The 24,140-nt window shown below is 41.9% G+C and overlaps 1 protein-coding gene and 1 pseudogene across 2 annotated transcripts; one reads left to right on the plus strand and one right to left on the minus strand.

Moving 5' to 3' along the window:
* On the minus strand, positions 1-17,603 carry cds2 (CDP-diacylglycerol synthase (phosphatidate cytidylyltransferase) 2). The gene is made up of 13 exons (XM_080766247.1): positions 17,368-17,603; positions 11,892-12,034; positions 11,177-11,273; positions 9,782-9,879; positions 8,581-8,720; positions 7,712-7,770; positions 6,829-6,911; positions 6,317-6,404; positions 5,548-5,616; positions 5,190-5,342; positions 4,233-4,352; positions 3,835-3,938; positions 1-3,500 (listed from the first exon to the last, which is right to left on the minus strand). Exons 1-13 carry the CDS (start codon positions 17,431-17,433, stop codon positions 3,365-3,367), a joined length of 1,356 nt encoding a protein of 451 aa, XP_080622373.1. The 5' UTR covers positions 17,434-17,603; the 3' UTR covers positions 1-3,364.
* A 4,489-nt stretch (positions 17,604-22,092) lies between these two features.
* On the plus strand, positions 22,093-23,747 carry LOC308317211 (ATP synthase subunit alpha, mitochondrial-like; annotated as a pseudogene). Its single transcript has one exon. The product of its transcript is annotated as an ATP synthase subunit alpha, mitochondrial-like (transcript).
* Positions 23,748-24,140: the final 393 nt, after the last annotated feature.

Consider the following 24,140-nt stretch of genomic DNA (forward strand, 5'->3'; position numbering starts at 1 on the left):
ATCACTGCTCTAGTGTATTAAGACACAGTAAATGTAATTCTGTTGATAAAGAAAATCTCTTTTGCAGAATGTACTTGCAAAACAATATAATGTAAAGCTGATTTATATAAACCTGTGCACCTATGTGATAACAATAAAGCTTTTTTGTTTGATTGATTTGTATTGTTAAAGGTACACTGGGCTACATGTAGCTTAAGTGAGATTTTTAAGTACCGGTACTTAAACATTACAGTTGTGAAAGATACTTTCCCAAAGTTTATATACATAACATTCTGCTGGAATGAGGTCAGTATTAAAAAGTTATCTTAGTTTCCTCATAACCTAAGGGGAATGGAATGTATCAAACAGCAGTGATAAAGGTTTCTCACTGCTAAAGTGCAACATTGGCAGAGACAACCATTTGAAACAACTGAAAATGTTGGAACAGCTTTGGCTCCCTCTTGTGGTTGTCCATGATACTGACTCAACTGGCAGTGGATAACAAATAACCATCAATGTTGATAGGGTTTGACTTTCATGAAACAGTTTTGCTTCGACTAGCAGTTAGCACTTAGCAGTACAAAGACAGAACATGTAGGCCATGTACAGTGATCAGCTTCTAACAGCGAATTAGCTGAATATAAGTCACCCAAGTGCACAAAACATCACAGCAAGAGAAGAGAAATGTTATAATCCTTACTCCTCTATATAGGCAGTGCATATACATATATACACACTTTAAATATACTTTGAAATCTCTATGAAATATTCAAAACACACAACATATGTCTAAACATCTTAAATTCTCATTTTAACAACTTCTGAAATACAGTAAATTCAAAGTATAACTTAATAAGAACAGGGTTGGTTGTCAACACAAACTGAAGCTCTCGGTGCAACTGTAACATAGGCCTAGCATAATTTGTTAGAGGAATATTATGGCCATGTAGATGTAATGGAATAACGAATGATTTCTCAGTGTAATATCTCAGCACATGGTAACTGCAGGTAGTTTGCTCAAAATCAGATGTCCAACATACGAAAATGACTACTCTTGCAACACAAATGGCCAAAGTAATGAATCGGCTAGCTCCGCTTATAAAAACATGGTTTTGAATGGTTGTTAACATTTCAAGGATCACGACTAGTAGTTAAATGTGTCTGGTTGAAGAATGAGAGGTGGGATATGGATCAGACCATGTCAAATCTGAATGGATAAAAATGGGAATCACACATGCCTGGGTCAACAGGAGCCTAAATTAAATTGTAGGAAGTTACTGCCTTTGTGTAATGTGCAAACGAGAAAGGAACGTAACACTCGTTTCAGTTTCAATATTTATGACTATGACCACAAAATTACTTTGAACTCACAATGGCACAAAAAATACATCTGCCAGAAATCTCTGACCGTGGAATATGGCAGGCTAGTGAAGCTACAGTATCAAATTGTATCCTGAAATTGTGTGGCTGACTGGCTGGGTGAGAACCTTTGTGGAAAGCTTACCGTTACGCTAAAGGAACGGAAGGCATGAAAGCAGGCTTCAAGTTACTATCGAGGCATCTCCCATTACATGTTTAGGTGCATTGTTGAACTGATAAGAACATTAGCAAACAAAAGTTCAAACTACACACATAAGTATCCAAGTAGATTTTGTCAAATGGTGCAGTCTCAACAATTCAACAATACAATATGCATTTCCAATTACAATGTATACATTATCAAAACCCTCAATATTATTCTTGCAAAGACGGCTAAAGCTTTTGATCACTTTGCTTTACCAGGAAATCAATAGTGCATTTTTTTGGGGGAAATATTGTTAATTAGCCCTTTCCATCACAGATTAAATTATCACAATTATCCCTTCACCATAACATTGCTAAACACAACTGTAACAAATAACAATCAATAAAGGCCTGTCTGCTTAATATGGCAACAAACCACTGAATGGAAACTGTGAGGTCCATCAGACTAATTAAGCTGTTTCTATACTATAATAGCAGTCGTCCACAGATGTAGATAGGATCATGAAAAAACAAAAAACAATCAGTTTACTTGACAAAGAAATAACCTATTGGCAGTATCATCACTGGCCATCATGAAGTTTTTGTGTATCAGTAAATTCCTTATATGACCTGCATTTGCCCTCACATCCCTCTTGTCAAATACAACTGCTCTGCAAAAACAAATCCATCTTACTATAACTTAGCGGTAATCATTAAGAGAGTTCTTAATTGAGGTCATGCATATGACACTGATGCAATAGTAGCATCCTAGCACCCATCTCAGTAAAGCACATCTTCTGGGGTTTTATGGCTTTTTAGACAAGATACTGTATGTATGCTCACTGCTGTCTGCAGTATACACTGTGCAGTAGCAGTACATGCATATACAGTACATACAATAACACTGCTGTCTGCAGTATACACTGTGCAGTACATGCATATACAGTATGCTCACTGCAGTATACACTGCAGTAGCAGTACATGCATATACTGTACAGTACATACAATAAAACAAAAGTAGGCTCACCAGCTAGAACCTCTGAAAAAACACATTTCTTGGCTTAAACTACCTCAACGTATTACCGGGATACTGTACCACATCCATGACTTGGCCGAGTGTTCCGACATGCCACTGAATGACAAATGAAAAAATGGATTATGGCAAACAATGAAAAACAAAGACACAGACAACAGTAGATGTGGTTATACAATTGACCATATTTACATGACTGCTCTCATGTCATACTCTGGTATGACCAAGGTAATATGGTCAATGATAGATGACAATTGTGAATTTCTCACAGTACAACATCAGGATAGACTAGAATATACCAAATGTAAAACTCTGACCACCTCATCATAAATAGAATCAATCACTCACAATAAAGCAAATTAAAATGGAAAGAGTTGGAGGGGAGGAGGGGAAATACAGTGTGAGTAATGTTTTAGAGTAGCAGTGCATTAAAACAAAAATAAAAAATAGAATATGTACCATAAAATATTCACACAAAATATAATAGCTGTATAGAGGATATCCCACAGTTGACAAACATTTTGTTAAACAGATAAAGTGGCATCATTGTGTAGCTATACTGTGGCAGATGGAGGAAATAATGTAACAATACAGTAATTCACTAACTCAACCTGAAAACACTGATGTAACAAACATACTGTACGTCCCATGTACGCATACACACGTACAGTACGTACACTCACTCTTATCTCTCACACAAATATGCGAAATGGAATGACCCAAGGCTTTAGTTAGATTTTTCTTTTTTTCTCTTGGATATGGTCTTGTACACACCATCACCCCAGGGATACCCAAACCTCCCCCCCAGCAGAGGTGAGCTCCTTGGGGTGTCACTCAGTGCATGGGGCTCTAAGCAGCAGCTTCCTCCAGCATTGGCAGCATGCCTTTCTCTGTCAGGTGTGCTTTGAGGGAGTTGAAGATGTAGAGCTGTTGATCTGGACGCAAGGCCAATAGCTGCTGGATAACCTTAGCAGGGTTTGGACCCCTGGAAGGGAGGACAAACAAACGAGTTGTAAAGAGTAGTACCTACTTCTCGCTAGTAGTCATCCAGATGGTTACAAGGCTGGATTTAACCTGTTTTCTTGTTTACACAATTGATTGATGGAAATTCATATTGTGACGTTATCAACAATGTTATCTCTCTTCATTATTCTTAACCTTGTATACTGTATGTTTGATAATATTATACATTTTACCTGTACATAAAACATAACAATAAAAAACCCCTTGAACATGGACGTTGTATTTGTGCAGACATCTGGATATAGTATACTGTAGGTGATATCGGTTACTTTTGACCTTGGTTTGAGGTTACATACCTGATAAAACTGGCGATGTACACATTTACAAAAGTGGCCATGAGGTACTGGCAGTCAAATCGGTCCATGATCCCACCATGACCGGGGATCGTGTTGGCAAAATCCTGTAAAGGTCAAAGGGCATTAAAAATGATTACCATGGTGAGCTGGCGTACACATCTTTAATACAGTCAGGCTTGGCAGATATTATCACACACAATGTATCTAAAATGCATTTAGCATTGTGATAATGAGATTTATTGTGTGCACTTTTTGGTATTTTATAATTCATACTGACAGTATCAAATCAGTGTGCTAAATGAAATGATTCAGTAATGCTGACTATAATATTGTACCATTCAAAACAAAAGCTCACAATATAAAATATGGCATGGTCTGCCCTACTTTTTAACATCTACCTTGATCTTGAAGGCCCTTTTGAAGCCACTGGCGAAGAAACCACCAAAGGGTCCCATGATGGAGGCAAAGGCAGACAGGGCGATGCTGTGGATCTGAAATGGGTACAGACGTACTGTGTTCTGGGGAGAGGGAGAAGGACAGAGGCATTAACCCAAAGGATATATACATACACCCACATATGCTTGAATCCTGAGCAAGGGCTCTTAAACATTTCAAATCTAAATAACCTTAATGCTCACACCTGGGGAATTGCCTTGGGCTTTACAGTAGAATTTTTTTAATTAGGTACAATACAATAAATACACGGACAAGGACACAACTAAAAATGGCATTAACTGTCGAAGTGATTATTTGTTATTATACAGTATATTTGACTTTTACTCATTATTTTTCACTAGAGTATCAGCTAATACATCACTTGTATGTGCAAACCATAAAAAATATGGACAAAGCGTTCCCCGGGTCTAACATGGACGTAAAATGAAGCCTGTAATTCCTTGCACTGTAAGTCCGTTGTGGGCTCCGTTTGGGCCCAGCTGGTCATTGGCTGGCCCAGACAACGAGGCGGGACTTCCCCCCTTACTCTTCGTTGGTTTTTATTTTGACTGAACGGGGGGTGGCTCCCGTTCATAGAATTTAACGGACGCCCCTCACAACATACGCGACTTTATGGTAATCTTTTTAATAAATGGGACCATAATTTTCCAAAAAGAATATTATGACATGAAAAATGAGACTTTAAACTAGTGACTGGAAGCAGAAAGTATTCATGACCATGTTTATTAAGGTAATACAGTCTAGGTGAAGTTGACAGCGCCACAACAGGCCATTATATGAACTTTCAGGAAGTCCCGATTTCCTTAGTGGCTTCACAAAATATCTGTCTGACTGCCCCCCTGGTGCAAACCTACCTGGTCATCCATTCTGATTCTGAAAGATAAAGAAACTAAACTCACCCATCCAGTGACAGACACCAGGACGCTAGGCAGAGCGTAGTTCTGCAGCTGGAACAGCTCTGGAGGCTCACAGTCCACCTGGAAACTGTTGGAGTCGTTGTTGAACTCCACCGGACACACGAAATACCGGAAGCCTGCCATCATGTAGGACAACTAGGGCACAAACAAGCAGGGTTACTCTCAACAGCCTCTCCAGGGATTGTAAGAAGCAATGTTACAGTATAGTCCCCAGCGATCACAAAAACAGTAATAAACAACAATACAATAAAACACACCCTTTGTAATACAAGATATATAAGACCATAGAAAGAGACAATAGCTCCAGTAATGGTGGTGCTGTAGTCATTTCCCTTCTTACCAAAATTCCAAACACAACGGTGGCGAAAAAACCACCAATGAAGCCCTCCCATGTCTTCTTAGGTGACAACTGCAGAGGACACAGAAGGTTACTTAAGTTGGTTACTTAAGTTGCACTGCAGTTATGTTGCACATTACTTGCAGGAAGTTGCAGCGCTATACAACTTTAAATGTATTAAAGCACAGCATTGACAGCAATAAAATCCAATGTTAAAATGACAGTGAGATCGATATTACAGCAGAACAACCTCGTGTATTGTATTCCTTATCACTATGTACCTAACAACAGCACATAAAAAGCAGGTCCAGGTAAAATGGTGTATTTAGATGAATTCACAGATAATCTGAATTCCACAGGGTGTTCCACATAATACAGTATGACTAGTGGAATTTAATAACACAAAAGCATGGCTGTGTATTTAACAGCAAATGATATGGCAGTCCACTGTACAGATAACATTTCAGGATCCAAGTGCACTAAACCTGAGAGGACAGTTTATACACTTCTAAACATCCAGGGATCCCAAAGGGTCCTTGAGGGGATTCCAGGCGGGCCGCAGCTTAAATTATTCCATAGTTAGGAACTAAAACGACCCATATGGGCCTGTAAATTGCATACAATTTAGACATTTAGCATTTAGCCCTTAATCCAGAGCGATTTATCAATTAACACTGAGGATTATACAGTTTACTGTAGATTTGGGTACCAGTTTGATATGACGCTATTTGATACCATTGGGGGACACAAAAGGTTGCTTTATTCAACCAACCTTGATGAGTGGGGTGCGACCAAAGAAGAAGCCAAACATGTAGGCCATGATGTCATTGCAGATCACACAGGATATGGGAACGATGAACCTGCATGAAACATGTTCATGGTGGAAGAGAGTATTTCTCAAATTAATTAAATAATCTTCAATGAGGCAAGCTTTGCTAATAATTTTACTTTAAACTAATATATTCAACAAAATATTGTTTTTGCAAGACAAGCAATATGTCAATTACAGGGCTCGCTTGTAGCAGAAGCATAGAGACGACCTCATATAATTTACTTACGACACAAGATTTACTCAAATATACTACACGAGGCAAACTGAAAATGTCAGTTCAGTTTTCCATGGCAGGATTTCAGACTGTGCATCCTGAATGAATCGTCTCCCATCTTACCCTCCAACATAACCAGCAGCAACAACAACATTATTATATCAAGTTTCACCCATAGAATGGCAGATAAATCATAGTTTAGAGGAGATATAGGGCGATAGGGAGCCATATTTCTTACCAGATCATTCCCTCAAATAAGTTGTGGATGATGAGATGAGACTGGGTCACCACAATGAGCAGAGTCACATGAGTCCAACCAAACTGAGGAAGACAATGAAAGAAATGATCAGTAGTAGAATACTAGTAGTATATAATACTACTAATAATAAATAATATATGTAATAATAATAGTATAATATATGTAATATACCATTACTATATAGTAATAGTAGGAGCAGACGACTGCATATACAGATTGAATGGTTTGTCACTTTTAATTCACTAGAATGCTATACACTAGTGTATGGGCTTTATTACTGTATAATCCGTGAGCCACATTAGCAAGAGAAGCAGGCTAGTGAGTAGTGACTAGTTCAAATCCCTGGTAGGGCTGATTGGAACAATGCTCTGTCTACCAGACTCTACTGCAGTCCCAAAATGCTGCTTCATTTAAGTTTATCAAAGGTCTACAGCAGAAGACTAGTGGTGGGAACATGTAGAGCAGTATGTGTACTCACACTTAAAAAAATACTGCAGACAGGTTTACAGTTGGATTCCTTTTTCATTGTTTGATATTGCTTGAATTCAGAAATGGTTCAATTACAGTAGGTATGTCGTGTGTGTAATATCTGCTATTACATTAACCAATATTTACAATGGGGATTGAATACATCTTCTCTTCTGACTGGATGTGCAGTGGTGTGTTCCCAGTTACACTAGTCAAGTCAAGATTCTTTTCAAATTTTGTGAAAATGTTAAACAAATTTAAAGTTTATTTCAATCAACTACTGAAAACCATCCTAACGAATCCCGGGGGGCCGTGTGTTAACAATAACATGCCTCATGGATAACCCAGCAGCATCCAGGCAGGGGCTCTGGGAGGAGGCAGAGGGAACACTCACCATGTAGAACTGCAGACGGTAGTGCTTCTTCACCAAACTCAGCACAAACATGCAGAAACCTACAACACAAAGGCCAACAATGTGTGAGAAGGTCTGTTAAGGAATCAGAATTGTGCTGCCTGTAAAAATGAAGATGAATCGAGTCAAATACCGGATCCCAGTGCTGTGCTCTGGCTAAAATTAGATCGGCCCATATAAAGAGATAACCCAGAGTTAATACTGTAGCTGCTGCAGGGCTGCTGAAGCCATTCATTGCAGACATGAGGCCTGAGACTGGGATACTGTATGTACACAATACTATGGAGAAATCATGGACAATCAAGACATCAGGTGCAAACAAACCAGTCATACATACATACACACACACACACACACACATATACATATATATATATATATACCGTAATTTCCGGACTATAAGCCGCGATTTTTTACCCATGATTTGAACCCTGCGGCTTATACAACGGTGCGGCTAATCTATGAATTTTTACAGCTAACGCAGAGCCATCTAAGGCTCTGAGCTAACGAAACGGCCACTAGGGGGCCACCTGCGGCTTATAGTCCCGTGCTGCTTGTATACATATTTGGGATTTTCCCTAAATTTGGCTGGTGCAGCTTATATTCAGGTGCACCTTATAGTCCGGAAATTACGGTATATATATATATATCCATTCAGTATGCAATAGGTGCAAGTTGTGCAACGTACAGAAGGTGCGACTCGAGGGTAAGGTTTCTGTTGAGCTATAAACTGAGTTGGTAAATGTGTCGCTCCACACCACATCCTGTTTGGTATGCAGTGGTGGAAAAAGTACTCAAAGTTTTTACTTAAGTGAAAGTACTAATACTGCAATGTAGAACTACTCCATTACCTGTGAGGTAGAGGGCAAAAGAGATAAAGCGGTGGTATTTGCTGAGGATGCGCAGTGGTTCCTCCCTCTGAACCAAAGTGAAGAAGTAGTCTGTCACCGTTTCACCATAGAAGAAGTAGTTCACACACAGCAGGAAGTACCTACCAAGAAAGGGGGGGGGGGGTAATAAGATAACACAGCTCCACATTTCGCTACACAGTAAAATCTTCAGTTATTATTATTTTTTAAATAACTATCAGACTGACGATTAATTACAGTAACACTGAGGATTTTACTGTGTACACGTTCGCTATGCCTGCTGAAAAACCAGGTGCAATTTTGTGCTTGACATACATCTTAACAGGCTGTACAGGGCAGCACCATCGTGGGAATATGCATTAACTGTATGCATATCTTAACAGGCTGCACAGGGCAGCACCATCGTGGGAATATGCATTAACTGTATGAATATCTTAACAGGCTGTACAGGGCAGCACCATCCTGGGAATAGGCATTAACTGTATGAATTATCTTAACAGGCTGCACAGGGCAGCACCATCGTGGGAATATGCATTAACTGTATGAATATCTTAACAGGCTGCACAGGGCAGCACCATCGTGGGAATATGCATTAACTGTATGAATATCTTAACAGGCTGTACAGGGCAGCACCATCCTGGGAATAGGCATTAACTGTATGAATGTGACATGTGTGAACATGTTTCAGAAAGTTATGGTGTGCACTTACCAAACTTGCAATACAAGTTAAACATTATAATATGCCAGATCACAAACTGAACATATAAACTGGCATATAGTTTCATGTTTACTCTTTCTGGTTTTTCAGACCCACAACATAGCGAATATAAAAGAATACTGTACTATCACACTAGAAATGCAACTATTCATCATCACAAAACTAGCCACTACTAATTTAATAAGAGAGACAGCTGATTATTCACAGTGCTGTTGCTGATCATCTATTCTAGAGCCATCTTTAAGCAGAAAATTGAATGCAGGTCACCAGACAAACCTCAGGAAGACTGCAATAAAATAGAATTTAGGAAAACAAAAGAAGAAAGTGAGAACGTTTAAAACAACGACATTAGCTGCTATCAGATAACTGTGTGTGTGTGTGTGTGTGTGTGTGTGTGTGTGTGTGTGTGTGTGTGTGTGTGTGTGTGTGTGACTGTGTGTGTGTGTGTGTGTGTGTGGTTCTCACCAGCTAAGGGTTCTGAACCAGGGCAGGTGGTAGGAGTGATACACACTGTATCCAATAGTGATGATTTCTTGGAAGCATTTAATCTGGACACACAGCACCTGTACAGAGAAGGAAACATGATTGGCATCAGTTTAAAAAAAATGTGCCAATGTAAAGACTATCGGGGAGATAAGGAATGTTATCAGGATTGGTTTTCAAAGCAATGGGCATAGCTTTGTTGCCGCTAGTTTTCTCTAAGCCCAGTCACTGAATATAGATTTCCCCAAATGCATCAGAAGGCGGAGACCTCTGACCATAAGATCCCACCACCTCCCTGAACACTCTGCTGGAATGTCTTAAGGACATAAAAGCTTGGATGGCCCTGAACTTTCTTAACTTCAATGAAAGAAAAACAGAGGTCATGGTGTTCAGACCCAGCACTGCCTGTGACACCTCCCCTGCAACCTTTTTTTTTTAAACCGGTGGTCACAAACCTTGGTGTCAAATTGGACAGTGATTTTAAGTTGGACAAACAGATCAATTCTGTGGTAAAATCCAGTTTTTATCAGTTGAGGCTTTTAGCGAAAGTAAAGTCTGCTGAACGTCTTATACATGCTTTTATCTCAACCCGACTTGACTACTGTAATGCACTTTATGTTGGTGTTACCCAAGCCCGTCTGACTACAGTTAGTCCAAAACACGGCCGCTCGCCTCTTAACAGGGGCACGGAAGTATGACCACATCTCCCCGATCCTTGCCTCCCTACACTGGCTCCCTGTGCGTTACAGGATCCAGTTTAAGATTGTAATGTTTGTTTTTAAGTCTGTAAATGGGTTGGCACCAGTCTATATATCGGAACTTGTAGCTCCCAAAGTATCGACAAGGGCCCTGAGGTCGACTGACCAGTCACTTCTCAAGATCCCTAAATCAAAGCTGAAATCATTTTCAGATATGTTGTTCATATCTAGTCAAACTCCTCCACCTATACCTCCCCTACACTGTCTTAACTCAAATATTAAACTCCTCCACCTATACCTCCCCTACACTGTCTTAACTGCATTTCATCATGGAAACAGGTTGGATATCAGAGTTAAGATACTCATAAATAGTGACTAAATGGTACATTTATATAGCGCCTTTATCCAAGGCAGTTTACAGAGATTGTACATTAAATTCACCCATTCACACACACATTCACACACCGATGCCGGGGGAAACCATGCAATGCACCAACCGCACATCGGGAGCAATTAGGGGTTCAGAGTCTTGCTCAAGGACACTTCGACACTAACTCTGGGGGATCCCGGGTTCGAACAGGGAACCTTGCGGTTGCCACCCGGTCACTCTACCCCTGAGGCACTGCCACCCCACTGCCGACTCTTGTGTAAAGCTGTCTCCTTACAATCCTGTACTTACAATCATCATGAGCACCATGGGGCCCATGTAGATGATTAGAAAGAAGAAGGAGATCATAGCGAGGGTTAGAATTCCTCGCACCCACCAGTTCTTCCATCTGAAAGGGGTAGAAACACAACATGCATGCAAACAAACAGCTCTGTTCAAACGTCAATGCCCTGTGAAAGGTGAAAACTGTATGATACAACAAACACCACCAACCAATATGGACCCGGAAAAGCCCAATAGCCCTTCATATAAAAGTAATAATATCACAGAAAAGGCAGAAGAAGTTATAGCAAATGTACAGTAAGAGTCTAAGAGAATGGGGAACCACTGTAACCTGACAGTGACAGAGACCATCCTTTAGTTTAAAGGGGGTGTCAGTGATTTCAGTCAAAAACCCTTAGGTTTCGTTTTTGCCTTGGGACACAAGCTTTCATCCAATCAGGATAGAGAACAAAAACGAAACCTAAGGTTTTTTGACCCCCAGGGGTTAACTGGGGACAGGGAGGAACTCCTTATATGGTCAGCACACTCTATAGTAGAGAGGATTATCACAACAAAACAAAAAAATAAGTGATATTTGAATTAAGTGAAATCACTGACTCTACCTTTAACTAGATCCCCCAGTCTCCAGTCCCCACACAAGCCCTGCTCTGAAATCATGGAGTAGGGTTAAGACTAAACTATTTGATTGAATCGATTATAAAAAAGATCATACAAAAGATCATACCGTGAGGAGAGACCAGACAGGGCCTTGTTTAGAACCTCAGGGGTGTCGTCAGTTGAGACCGGCACCTCCGGGACGCCCGAGTCCGCCTTTGACTCCGTGTCAGATGCCCCATCCTTCTCTGCCTTAAACTCATTCTCTGAACCCTTAACAGAGACAGAAAGACACAGTAAGACAGACAGCAGGCTACAGAGGTCCTCATTGTCTTCAATACAGACACCTGCAGTGGAAACTTTTAACAAAGCAAGTATTTCATATTCCTGGCGCTGGCGCAGAAACATAAGAAAGTTCCAAAGGATAGAATCTATTATGCCTGTGCTGTTGTAAATGTGTTACATCTACAACTGACCTATAGATAAGCTCCTCCCCAAACTGCTATGGTCCAATCACAGCTAAGCATAACATGGGTTAGACAAACCTCTCCACCAATAGTTTTCCAATATGATAAAACATTGTTTTAAAAAAGAAACGTCACACACATATTTTTCCAGTGCATATGGCAGGCCTTGTTGATGGATTTGGAAGAGATTTTGACGGTCTGGTTCCAGTATTTAATGTGTAAACTCCATGATATTTACATTGGAATGAATGAGCCCGACTGGAAAGTGTCTAAGTGTGAGAGGGCAGTGCTTAGCTAAAGGTGAATTCTGTAAATTTTCACTTTTAGTTTATGTACACATTTCACCACTGAAACAAAGTTGATGAAAAATGAATGGCTAGGCCTATTACTAACAATTTCATTTTTTACTGTACTTTTTTTTTTAAACAATTAAGTGTCACAGTAAATATGTACTCATTATTATATTCACATTATATTTGCATTGTCATGTGATATTCTCCGGTAAAGGTTTGTATGTGGGAGGTTAATCCTGGGGCCATTGGCCTCATGTAAATGTAAATTTGCTGCCTCCCTCTGATCTCTGGGGGCCTGATGCTGACAGGCCTGGCTGCAGCCTCTCCATAGTAACAGGCAGCAGACAGACAAGTGTCATCACAAGAGTGGTAACACAACTCTGCAGCCACCATAGGCTATAATATGTCCATCTGTCTCTGATTGTCTTTAACTCTCTACTAGGGGATTCTGTTTCATGACCAAGTGTATTTTTGAATTAACTGTCTATCCGTCTCTGTGCTTCTCATGCCACTTTTAGACGGCGACGGTCTCCAGATAAAACGGCAAAGTCCCTGATGCGTTCGCAGTTTTTATTCACCTTTTACATTGCATGCCATGTTGCTAGGTGGCGGTGACAGACTGCCAGATAAGACAGGTCACCCATGTAAGAACCACCACTCACTTCCTATCATACTTTGTTTGTTTACATCATGGTTAACATTCACCATCGCTATAGTCGCTACAGTACATCTGTATTTGTAGGATGAGCAGGCGAGGGAGTGCTTGCTCATTCCAGGAACTCCAAATATCACCTACGGCTCTGCATTAATGTAATAAACATATGCGTTGTAAGTCCACATGAGCCATGATGTCACAAGTTTTGCGGATTCAACGTTTTGCCTGTTTACATGGAGACGGGAGAATACAGCACTTTCAAAGATTTCCACTCTGGAAGGTGATTTAACTTTTTTGCGTTCTCACCTCCTGAAAACACCGTTCTCGTCTGAAGGGACACCAGCAAACGATACTGTACTTTATTTCTATGAACACCGCTCTTGTGTAAAGACCACCTCAGTCTTGGTCAGTCTGTCTCTGACATTTACTGTACATTATAAATATTTTGGGGACATGTATGCTCCATACAAAAATAGATGGAGGCCCTAGCCTTTTTCCATGTGTTTGAATTGCCTTTTAATCTCTGTCCCCTGATGTTGACCATATTAGGCTAAGCCCTCTCACCTCATCTAACAGATGGTCAGCTTCTGTTGCGCGTGTGCAGGTGTCATTAGCGCGCACACGCACTCACGCGCGCGCGCGCGCGCGCACACACACACACACACACACACACACACACACACACACACACACACACACACACACACACACACACACACACACACACACACACACACACACACACACACACACACACACACACACACACACACACACACACACACACACACACACGGCTTACAATATTTTGCCCCATTTGAAGTGAACACTGTATTGGCATCAACAGACACATGCCAGCCGATGTTGAAAACTCCACTGAACTCCAGTCTACTCTCTTGGAAATTGGCCTAGGAGAAAACACTATTAAAATCCTATATATGTTGACTATATTCAGTCAGTTTCCGTACTGACACAAATTCAGTGAATGATTATTGATTACCTACTTCCAACTCCAAGATCTGAAATATTCTATATTACACACTTACACACCATTAAAAAAATATTAATGTATTTATAAGACCAGTTCACACCGAGACAGACACTCTTTTCTCTCGCAGTCTCATCACACTGATGGAACCTCCAGGCCTGTTGGTTTCTATGGAAACCATATCCCGTTACTCAGGATGCTGGGGTTAAAAATAGGCCATACTTAGTAAGCTGTCACATAAACAGTAACACCACCTCTCTGTCCCTCCCCCACTTGCCCCTTTCACATTTCCTCTGAGAAAAGACATTGTAGTGTAGTGTGTCCTCTTTTGTTCAGCTCACTGTTTCGCAACTAGTGGGTCCGGAGGACTCCTGATTCTGAACCAAGGAACAAAATGAATAGTGTGAACTGTGAAACTAGCTGAGAAACCATGGTTCATCAATCATGGTTGTGTTTTATCACTAACTGAGTTCAAGAAATGTGTTATTTATATATCCAGCCAAAAAAGCAAGATCACTAATGTTGTCTTTCCTGGCTTGAGCTCTGTGCCCACTGGTCTACAGTAGGCACAGTAGGTATACGTTTTATCACAATTAGTTATTTATAGGGAGGTAAATGAGTTTTTTGCCACCCTATTGGCCTGAATATATGACTGTTTTTCCCCTAATGGAAATATCCTAAAAAACTGGGTTGTATTATAAATCGGGGGCTAGACTATTTGACATTCAATGTTCTTTTCCCACAAATCAGTCTTGAAAAATGGGGTTTGTCTAATCAGAATCGTTTTATATTTGGCACAATGCGGTATATTGTATATTATTAACATTTATTTTCATCTACATAACAGCTGACAGTCGTTTTCAACAAAGTGGTTGATTGGCATTAAGTTGGTGCAACAAACTATTTTGCATTTAGCGGAATTATCCAGTCAAATCATCAGTCAAATTAAATGGATCTACTCTGTCCAACTCCACTCTGCAGCTACAACACAGCTGCCTCACTCCAGTTACTGACAGAAGACTTCTAGAAGTCCAGTGAATTGTTTGTGAACTCCCCTGAAGAACAAATGTGTCTTTTTATGCAGTGGTTAAAAATGTTTTCCTCCAGAACTACATTTATTTTACCCCTACTGGCCTAGGATGAAACTCCACAGCTCCTTCCTCCAATGCCTTTTCCTTCTCTCTCTCCCCTTCCCAACTTTCCTCTTTGTCTTAAAAAGAAAACTTCCAAGTATGGGAATGGGAAGTGTACCATTCTGAGAGGAAATCCAGAACTGAATCATAACAAATTAAACCTTTATTAAAAAAATCACACATGTGTGAAGTGAACAGTGCCTTTCATCACAATGATGACATCTGATGATGTCAACAACATGACATCACGGACATTCCGTTCTCAAACGTACGGACAGAAAGAGAGAGGGGGACACAAAACTGTGCATTGGAGCGGCTGCACTGCTCAAAAATAGATACAAAAAAGTCAGTTACGCAGGATACGCTAGACCTAAATGAGGCTACATGTATAGGTCTATCAATTAAAAACTGTCCCAGAATGTTTGGAGAGTGGATACCGATAGGATACACAACTCTACACAATTCTCAATGATCAAGTTCTGGAGTGATCTGTGATGATATGAACAATCTAAAAATCCATTATTCTACTAAATAAGCCCTCAGGCTCAGATGCAGAACTGTATATGGCAAACTTTTAAATGTTCTTAACAATCAACATGAATGCAAAATGTATATTTGCTATGTATGTGATACTGTCAATACTAAAACGCTTTTTCAAGTGCAGCATTCTTTTATGTCAGCACAGGACACATGACAATATTCACACAGGATATTTGATAGAGCCCACAACAAGTCTAGTAGGCTGATGTGAGCGAAGTGCAGGCCATACTGTTGACGGCAGCTGTAGAGCAGCTATTTCCGTTTATACTCAAGATACATCTTCTCATCTGAGACAGGGAGGGAGGCCCAGGCCAGTATAAAATCTTAACCAATTCAAGATTTAAAAAAAAGTGGACTCTGGACTATCCATTAATTGATGGAATAGGTGCTAACCAATGGACTCTCACAAACCATCATTGGCCAATGATCAAATCTTGTGAAAGCCTTCTATGCTACCGACTAGGCGACTACTGTACAAAGTTTCAATCTAGATTTGTACTGCCAATCATTTTATTCACTGGAAAGTAGAAGGGGAGTGCACAGCCAGATAGAGGTAAAGAAATATGAAACACTGGACTTATGGTGACTAAAGTAACTCAGTGTTTCAAATGGACTTTGTCCCGTATGTCAGCCTTAGTGAGTAAAACCACCAGCCTCAAACCTGTTATTAGCTTATTTCCCTACTACATTTTCTTATCAATATCTTAATAATCTTATTAAATGCAGCACAAATAAAAAAGATTAATGAGATTAAGTTCCCAGGTTCAGCAGCACCCTCTCCTGTGTTCAGAGTGATGACTGTGGGCTCACTTGTTGAGCTCTGCCTGGTTATCTTGGGAATTGTTCACTAGCTGTGTTTGCACTCCTGTATTAAAGTTACTTATTATGCTTAAGGAAGATAAATATAGCACTCAAATATAATTTCTGCATATCCAATATATTTAAATCACTCACGTATTCTATTCTTGTTATCTGGTAGACGTTCTATTTTTGGCTGCTGATGTCAAAGAATTGACATGCTGATGTCAAATGATGTCCCCCAAAAATAAATTAAAGTCGGCCACGCCCCTTCCTGGCCTTGATGATGTCAAACGATGTCCCCAAAATGAATTCAATCGGCCACGCCCCTTTCTTGGCCTGACTGCGTGTTGATAAACACACGAGCACGGTTATGATGTTGCAAAGAAAACACGTAAGTCGCAATTATTATTATTTTTAAAAGAACACCCCAAACAGATCCGTTTCAACCAATATATGCACAAACGACGAGCTAAGGCGTTAAGAGTTCATGAGGCAAGCTGCTAACGTCACCAAAACAAACAGTAACCTCTACTCTAAAATCCACACTACATGATTATGTTATGTAGCACAATTGTCTGTTTACAGTGCGCAGAATATATATTTTTTAATTACAGGCCAGGGTCTGTTTGTTAGCAGGGGATGCTCTGCTAACATGTTAGCTGTTTGGCTAACATGGGCTCCAGTGTCAAACAGGCAGTGATGAGATGAACGACGGCTAACGTCCGTTACCTTGTCCTCAGATTGCTGCTGTTGTAGTTCGCTGTCTGTCGTACCACGGTGCCTTAGCTCTGTCATCTTAACGGCTACTCCCGACCCAGTGATGACAGCAAAGGTCCAGTGGTTTCAGAAACCGTCGTGGTTGTTGATTCACAGGATGTATGTCTTCGCTTGTCACACAGACACTTTCCCCCAAACACGTACTCTGCCTGAGATTCCGAGATTCCCCCTTCAATGTTGACTCTCTGACTCTGACGTCAGCTCCCATACCATACTACTGCTCTGTACTGTCTGCACTGTAACCCCTCCCTCTTAAGTGCGAGGATAGAGATGCATTCAACGATTATTTGCATGATATAACGAATCTGGCTAACTAATATGCAATTTAATAATAATAATAATAATAATAACAATAATAAATAATAATGATGATGATGATGATGATGGTGGTATGACTGCTGGTTGCAAGAGCAGAAAGCTGTTCAAACATTACAAACATTACAGGGTCTATGGACCCTGAGCTTGGCCCTCCAAAAATGTGTAAATGTAAATTTGTAAATGTTATACCGAATATCAAAGGTGTTTTGTATGCCATGTCATCTTCCAGCAAACCAGCACTCATCAATAAACACCAATACACCACACATTATGGTAGACAGATAAAACGTGAATTTGTAATATCACATTATATCATTTAATAATAATAATAGCCTGTTGTTAATGTTAGTCTATTATTGTTGTTAAACACGTCCTATGTTTTGTATGCCTACTCACACAGACAAGAAGAATGAAAGAATACTGTACCCATGATAATGGCAAGTGCAAGTTTTAAGTGAAAACTTGTGTCCTCAGACAAGAGAGACTGGAGTATACATTTTGGTTTTGAGGGATAGGGAAAGATAGCTGTGCTGTTTTCACCTTCGACACTAGATGACAGCAAAAGCCCACAAACATTTTTGAGTCTCAAGTCTCAAAGCATTGTGTTTGTGTGTCAGCTTGTCATGGACACCATTTCTGACCTTAGCAATTAGCATCACAGTTTGTGGACTAATTTATGTTGTAGTACATACTTTGTTGACTAATTGATGTTGTAGTACATACTTTGTTGACTAATTGATGTTGTAGTACATACTTTGTTGACTAATTGATGTTGTAGCACATACTTTGTGGACTCTGTTTTTCTCCTTCCCTCCCCCATTTCTGCATGCCTGGCTGACATGTGGATGTCTTCCCACAACCTCAAGTGCAATGCAGAATAGAAAGAGGACACTCCTTCCTGGTAAAGTCCTGCGCCCTGCAGGACCTTTCCATTTCCATCAGCAACACCAAATCCCATAACCACCAAGCTGTATGTTGCTCAGCAGGTGTAGCGGAGGCTGGCCCTCCATTATTTGCCCATGAAAACAAAATGCCATCCCTCTCAATGGCATTCTGCCCTGTGGAGCTAGCTGTATAAATATTTAATTGCAACAGCCGGTATAGTAAGAGCAAGAGAAGGCACTATAACATAACTGGGTTTGCCACCTACCACAGTTTTATTTGTATAGCCAGTTTATAGCCAGTTTTACATAAAGTTGACTGGTTGGTCACCAACACAAATTAAAACATCTATAATTTATGTTTAATCAAGATGAGGAAAATCACCAAAGAAACCACTCTGCAAAGCCAATGTTTTTCAATCAAATCAAAATATGTTTAATGTAAGAACCAGAACCCCTTTCCGCCGTGAATAATAATAGCTGTGTGTGTGTCTCTGTGTGTGTGTGTGTGTGTGTGTGTGTGTGTGTGTATGTGTGTGTGTGTGTGTGTGTGTGTGCGACTGTGCGACTGCGCGTGTGTGGGAGAGAGAGGAGGGAAGGGAATTGCTGCAGTGCTGCATGCATGACTTTGACTTTGCCTACTCATACTATCTGGCATGAGTGTGTAATACAACAGTGTTTGGTTCAGTCGTGCTGTGCTTGCTGTTATCTGCAGTAGTAGTGTGCTGTTCCCTGTATGTTCAAATTTGGCCGGAACTCCTCATATGTTCCTCCGCAAAGCTGGGACATCTGCAATGCAGAAGTCTATATATAGTAGCGAGAGAGAGAGAGAGTAACAGAGAGACACACTGTGTGGGGGTGAAAAGAGTAAAGGGGGGGGGGGGGGGGGGTGAAAAGAGTAAGAGGAGGGGGTGGCAGACACGATAGAGAGGGAGAAATAAAGACAAAGTTGTGAGGAAGAGTCAGAGGAAGCAAGACCAAAACAGTCAGAGAGACAGGTGCAGACAGAGACAGTGGTGGAGACAGAGCGGGCAGTGTTTTAACAGTGTGTGTGTGTGTGTGTGTGTGTGTGTGTGTGTGTGTGTGTGTGTGTGTGTGTGTGTGCGTGTGCGTGTGTGTGTGCGTGCGTGTGTGTGTGTGTGTGTGTGTACACGTGCGTACGTGCAGTCGCGCACACAATAGAGGTATTTGTATAAAACTTTTCAAGATAATAATTTTAAGGGCCATTATTTGCCAATGGCCTACCTCTTATACAAGACATCAAAACATGTCTATTTGCCTTTAACTGACTTGTAACTCCATTTAAAGCGGAAATTTAATTACAGGCTTCCGTTGGACCGTCAGACTCAGCAAGGATAGTGAATGGTAGCTGCTGCTGTTGATTGCTATTTATTGCTTATACGTGTCTTGGGAGGGCAGTGAAGGAGAAGAGTGGTTCAATTATGTATGCAACCTGCACAAACCACTAATAGAGGTCAGCCATGCTACAGCATGACATGGAAACCTGCCTGACAAAGGATTGTCTGTGGTCATCAATGGTGATGCAGATTTAGACTGTAATATGAGAGTGAGCTACTGGGGACAGAAACCCTCAGATGGGGATGGGGGCTGTGTAACATGTTTGTGGCTTAAAGGGATAGTTCAGAATTTTTTAACTTAAGCTGTATGAAATATTTGCCATTAATATAGTGGTTGCAACTGTATTAATTGATTGCCTGAGTCCTGTGGTGGGAGTTCTGCTCTGGGTTTGGTGAAATATTTGTATTGTTGACCTATTTCTACCATATAGTGCAACTTTCGTTCATTTTTGACCCCACTATCACACAGAACTATGTTTTTTGTGTCCATATCACTATGCCCAAAAAATTATGTGATAGAGGGGTCAAAGTTGAACGAAAGTTGTGCAAACATTTTAGAAATAGGTCAACGATTTAATGTGTGGCCCCAGTGCCCCCCACAAAATGACTGGAACTACTTAATATTCACCAATACCAGACCAGAACTCCCACCACGGGACTCAGGCAATCAATTAATACAGTGGCAACCACTATATTAATGCCAAGTATTTCATACAACTCACAAAATTGTGAACTATCCCTTTAAGGAGAGACATCCCCAACATGCCACAGGGCACATTCACACTTCATTATTGCCTTATTAAGCCCCAGTCACAAAATAGTCAGACACGATATAGCCAACACATCTGAAATGCATGTGGCGGAATAAGGCACCTCAATTTCCCATGATGTCTTGTGGGTTGTGGACAGTGCCAGCATGAGTGCCGTTTTTCCATTCGTAGTTTGTTTTACTTACATTGGACTCAAGTGTTGGCTTATTGAAGGAAAACTACAAGCGAAGTGGCTGCCAAGTGGGGTCAACGCACTGTGCTTCTGTCCTATTGGCTAGCACCCAGTCAAAGATCATCAATGTTGAACCCGACACTTCACTTAATGTACGCGCTTCAGCGCTATTTTAGGGCGCGTTCGGAAATAGCGCACTGAGCACACTGTGCAATGCAAACTAATAGGCGAGTGCGCTCTGGTGCGGTATTTCCGAACGCGCCCTTAGTTTCCGTAGGAGGCGAGACGTTAGGGAGCACTTGTTTTCAGGACCGTGGAACTGCAATGGAGGCTCACCGTCTCAAGCGAACTTGAGCCATGAGATGCACCGGCGAGGTAGCTAAAGCAAGTGAGTCGCCGGGCCGAATGTTGCAAAGTTCGCTTCAGCTAACTCAGCGCCGTCCGAGTTATGTTCCAATAGGGGCAAAATCGTAAATCCTCTTTCCCTCTAGTTTCTGTACTGCCGCCATGTCTACACAGTCTTGCGCGTGGTCCAAGTCTTGACACAGCGGAGCGCTCCCTATACCCATGTGACACAAGTGGCGTCTCCCATGACTCGTCTCATCTCCTACAGAATCAATAGTCACCTACCGGACACAACTAGGCAACTGGATTCTCAGCCCCTTTTGTTATTCTAGAATTGAAGTGAATGGGGAAGCTGCTGTATCTGACGCAGACCGATGCAAAATCTGACAGTAAATCTTATAGGTTGTAATACAAGGGTACCGCCATACGGTTTTGTGGTTAGTCAGATAGGCGGTTGTCGAGAACCACATATATGCCCCTATAGGCATATATGGAGATCCACTTGTTCAGTCCCATCAATCCGACTTCTATATGCCCATATATTGTCATGCGCATACATGGAACTGACCGACTTCAAACTCGGCGCATGCATCAGTGAGAAATTTAAGGAGTGTGGTGCCTGCCGTCGAATCATCTCTGGGCGACCGATATAACCATATATGGTGATCCGGTTGTCCAGATTAGGCATATACCGTCCGGTGACATCAGGAAACTCCATAGGCATAGAAGTGACACGGACAGATGCAGCCCAACAACCACGTCAGTATAAATTTAAGAAGAGTACATCCACGCACACTGCAGGCACAGTAGGACAGGTCACTCGTCTAAACAAAATGCTGTCCATGCGAGTTGCAGGGGCTCTAGCCAGAGCCCTTCCCAGGAGTACTGGATGGGTGTCAAAGACACTGCCTGCTTGCTTTGGGATCAACCACCTGCACACACACAGACCACTGTTTGCAAAGACAGGCACAGCTGAGGTGTCTTCCATCCTGGAGGAGAAAATCATGGCAGCAGACATGTCTGCTGACCTGGAAGAGACAGGCCGTGTGCTGTCCATCGGTGATGGTATTGCCAGAGTGTATGGGCTTAGGAATGTCCAGGCAGAGGAGATGGTTGAATTCTCTTCTGGACTCAAGGGTATGTCTCTGAACCTGGAGCCTGACAACGTTGGTGTTGTGGTGTTTGGTAATGACAAGCTGATCATGGAGGGTGACATTGTGAAGAGGACTGGTGCCATTGTGGATGTTCCTGTTGGTGATGAGCTATTGGGCCGTGTAGTAGATGCTCTGGGGAACACCATCGATGGAAAGGGTCCTCTAGGCACCAGCACCCGTAGGCGTGTGGGTCTGAAGGCACCTGGCATTATTCCCCGTATCTCTGTGAGAGAGCCCATGCAGACTGGCATCAAGGCTGTGGACAGCCTGGTGCCCATTGGTAGAGGTCAGCGTGAGCTGATCATTGGTGACAGGCAGACTGGCAAAACCGCCATTGCTATTGATACCATTATCAACCAGAAGTGATTTAACGACGAAACTGATGAGAAAAAGAAGCTGTACTGTATCTATGTGGCCATCGGTCAGAAGAGATCCACCGTGGCTCAGCTTGTGAAGAGGCTGACTGACGCTGACGCCATGAAGTACACAATCGTGGTCTCTGCCACTGCCTCTGACGCTGCTCCCTTGCAGTACCTGGCCCCTTATGCTGGCTGCTCCATGGGAGAGTACTTCAGAGACAATGGCAAACATGCCCTGATCATCTATGACGATTTGTCCAAGCAGGCTGTTGCCTACCGTCAGATGTCTCTGCTGCTGCGTCGTCCCCCTGGTCGCGAGGCCTACCCCGGAGATGTGTTCTACCTGCATTCCCGTTTGCTGGAGAGAGCCGCCAAGATGAATGACAACTTTGGTGGTGGCTCCCTCACTGCCCTCCCTATCATCGAGACCCAGGCCGGTGACGTGTCTGCCTACATCCCCACCAATGTGATCTCCATCACAGATGGACAGATCTTCTTGGAGACTGAGCTGTTCTACAAGGGTATCCGCCCAGCTATCAACGTGGGTCTGTCTGTGTCCAGAGTCGGTTCTGCTGCTCAGACCAGGGCCATGAAGCAGGTGGCTGGTACCATGAAGCTGGAGCTGGCCCAGTACCGTGAGGTTGCAGCCTTTGCCCAGTTTGGTTCTGACTTGGACGCTGCCACCCAGCAGCTCCTCAACAGGGGTGTTAGGCTCACTGAGCTGCTCAAGCAGGGACAGTACTGCCCCATGGCCATCGAGGAGCAGGTAGCAGTCATCTATGCTGGTGTCAGAGGTCACCTGGACAAGATGGAGCCCAGCAAGATCACAAAGTTTGAGAAGGCTTTCCTTACACACATCCGCAGCCAGCACCAGGATTTGCTTGCAACAATTAGGGTGGATGGCAAGATCTCTGAGGAGGCAGATGCTAAACTGAAGCAGATTGTGTTGACCTTCCTGTCCAGTTTTGAGTAACTGCTAGCACTTACTGTTTGATCTTCAGTGTGCATGTCCTTCAGTGTACATGTCCTGTGAAAAGGGACACACCCAGATGGGTACAAACAAATATCAATAAAAAACCACAACCACTCATTTCAGCCAAACAGATCAGCTCAGTGAAAATGTAAGTTATCTCCGCCAGGCCGAAAAGCCGTGAGGCAGATGTGTTTGTCTTTATGTGAGTATTTGGACATATTAGTTAATCTCGTACACCGCTGGACTGATTGGCATGCTTGCACACTCCCAGTATAGGCAGAGGAAGAACCCACCCATGACCCCAATCATTCCTCATCAGAATCAGATTTATTTGTCACAACAAAGATTTACAGTTGTAGGAGTAGGTCAAATACATTTTTTATGCTTATAACAGA

This window comes from Protomyctophum bolini, assembly GCF_963924005.1.
Source record: "Protomyctophum bolini genome assembly, chromosome: 6".
Lineage (NCBI taxonomy): Eukaryota > Metazoa > Chordata > Actinopteri > Myctophiformes > Myctophidae > Protomyctophum > Protomyctophum bolini.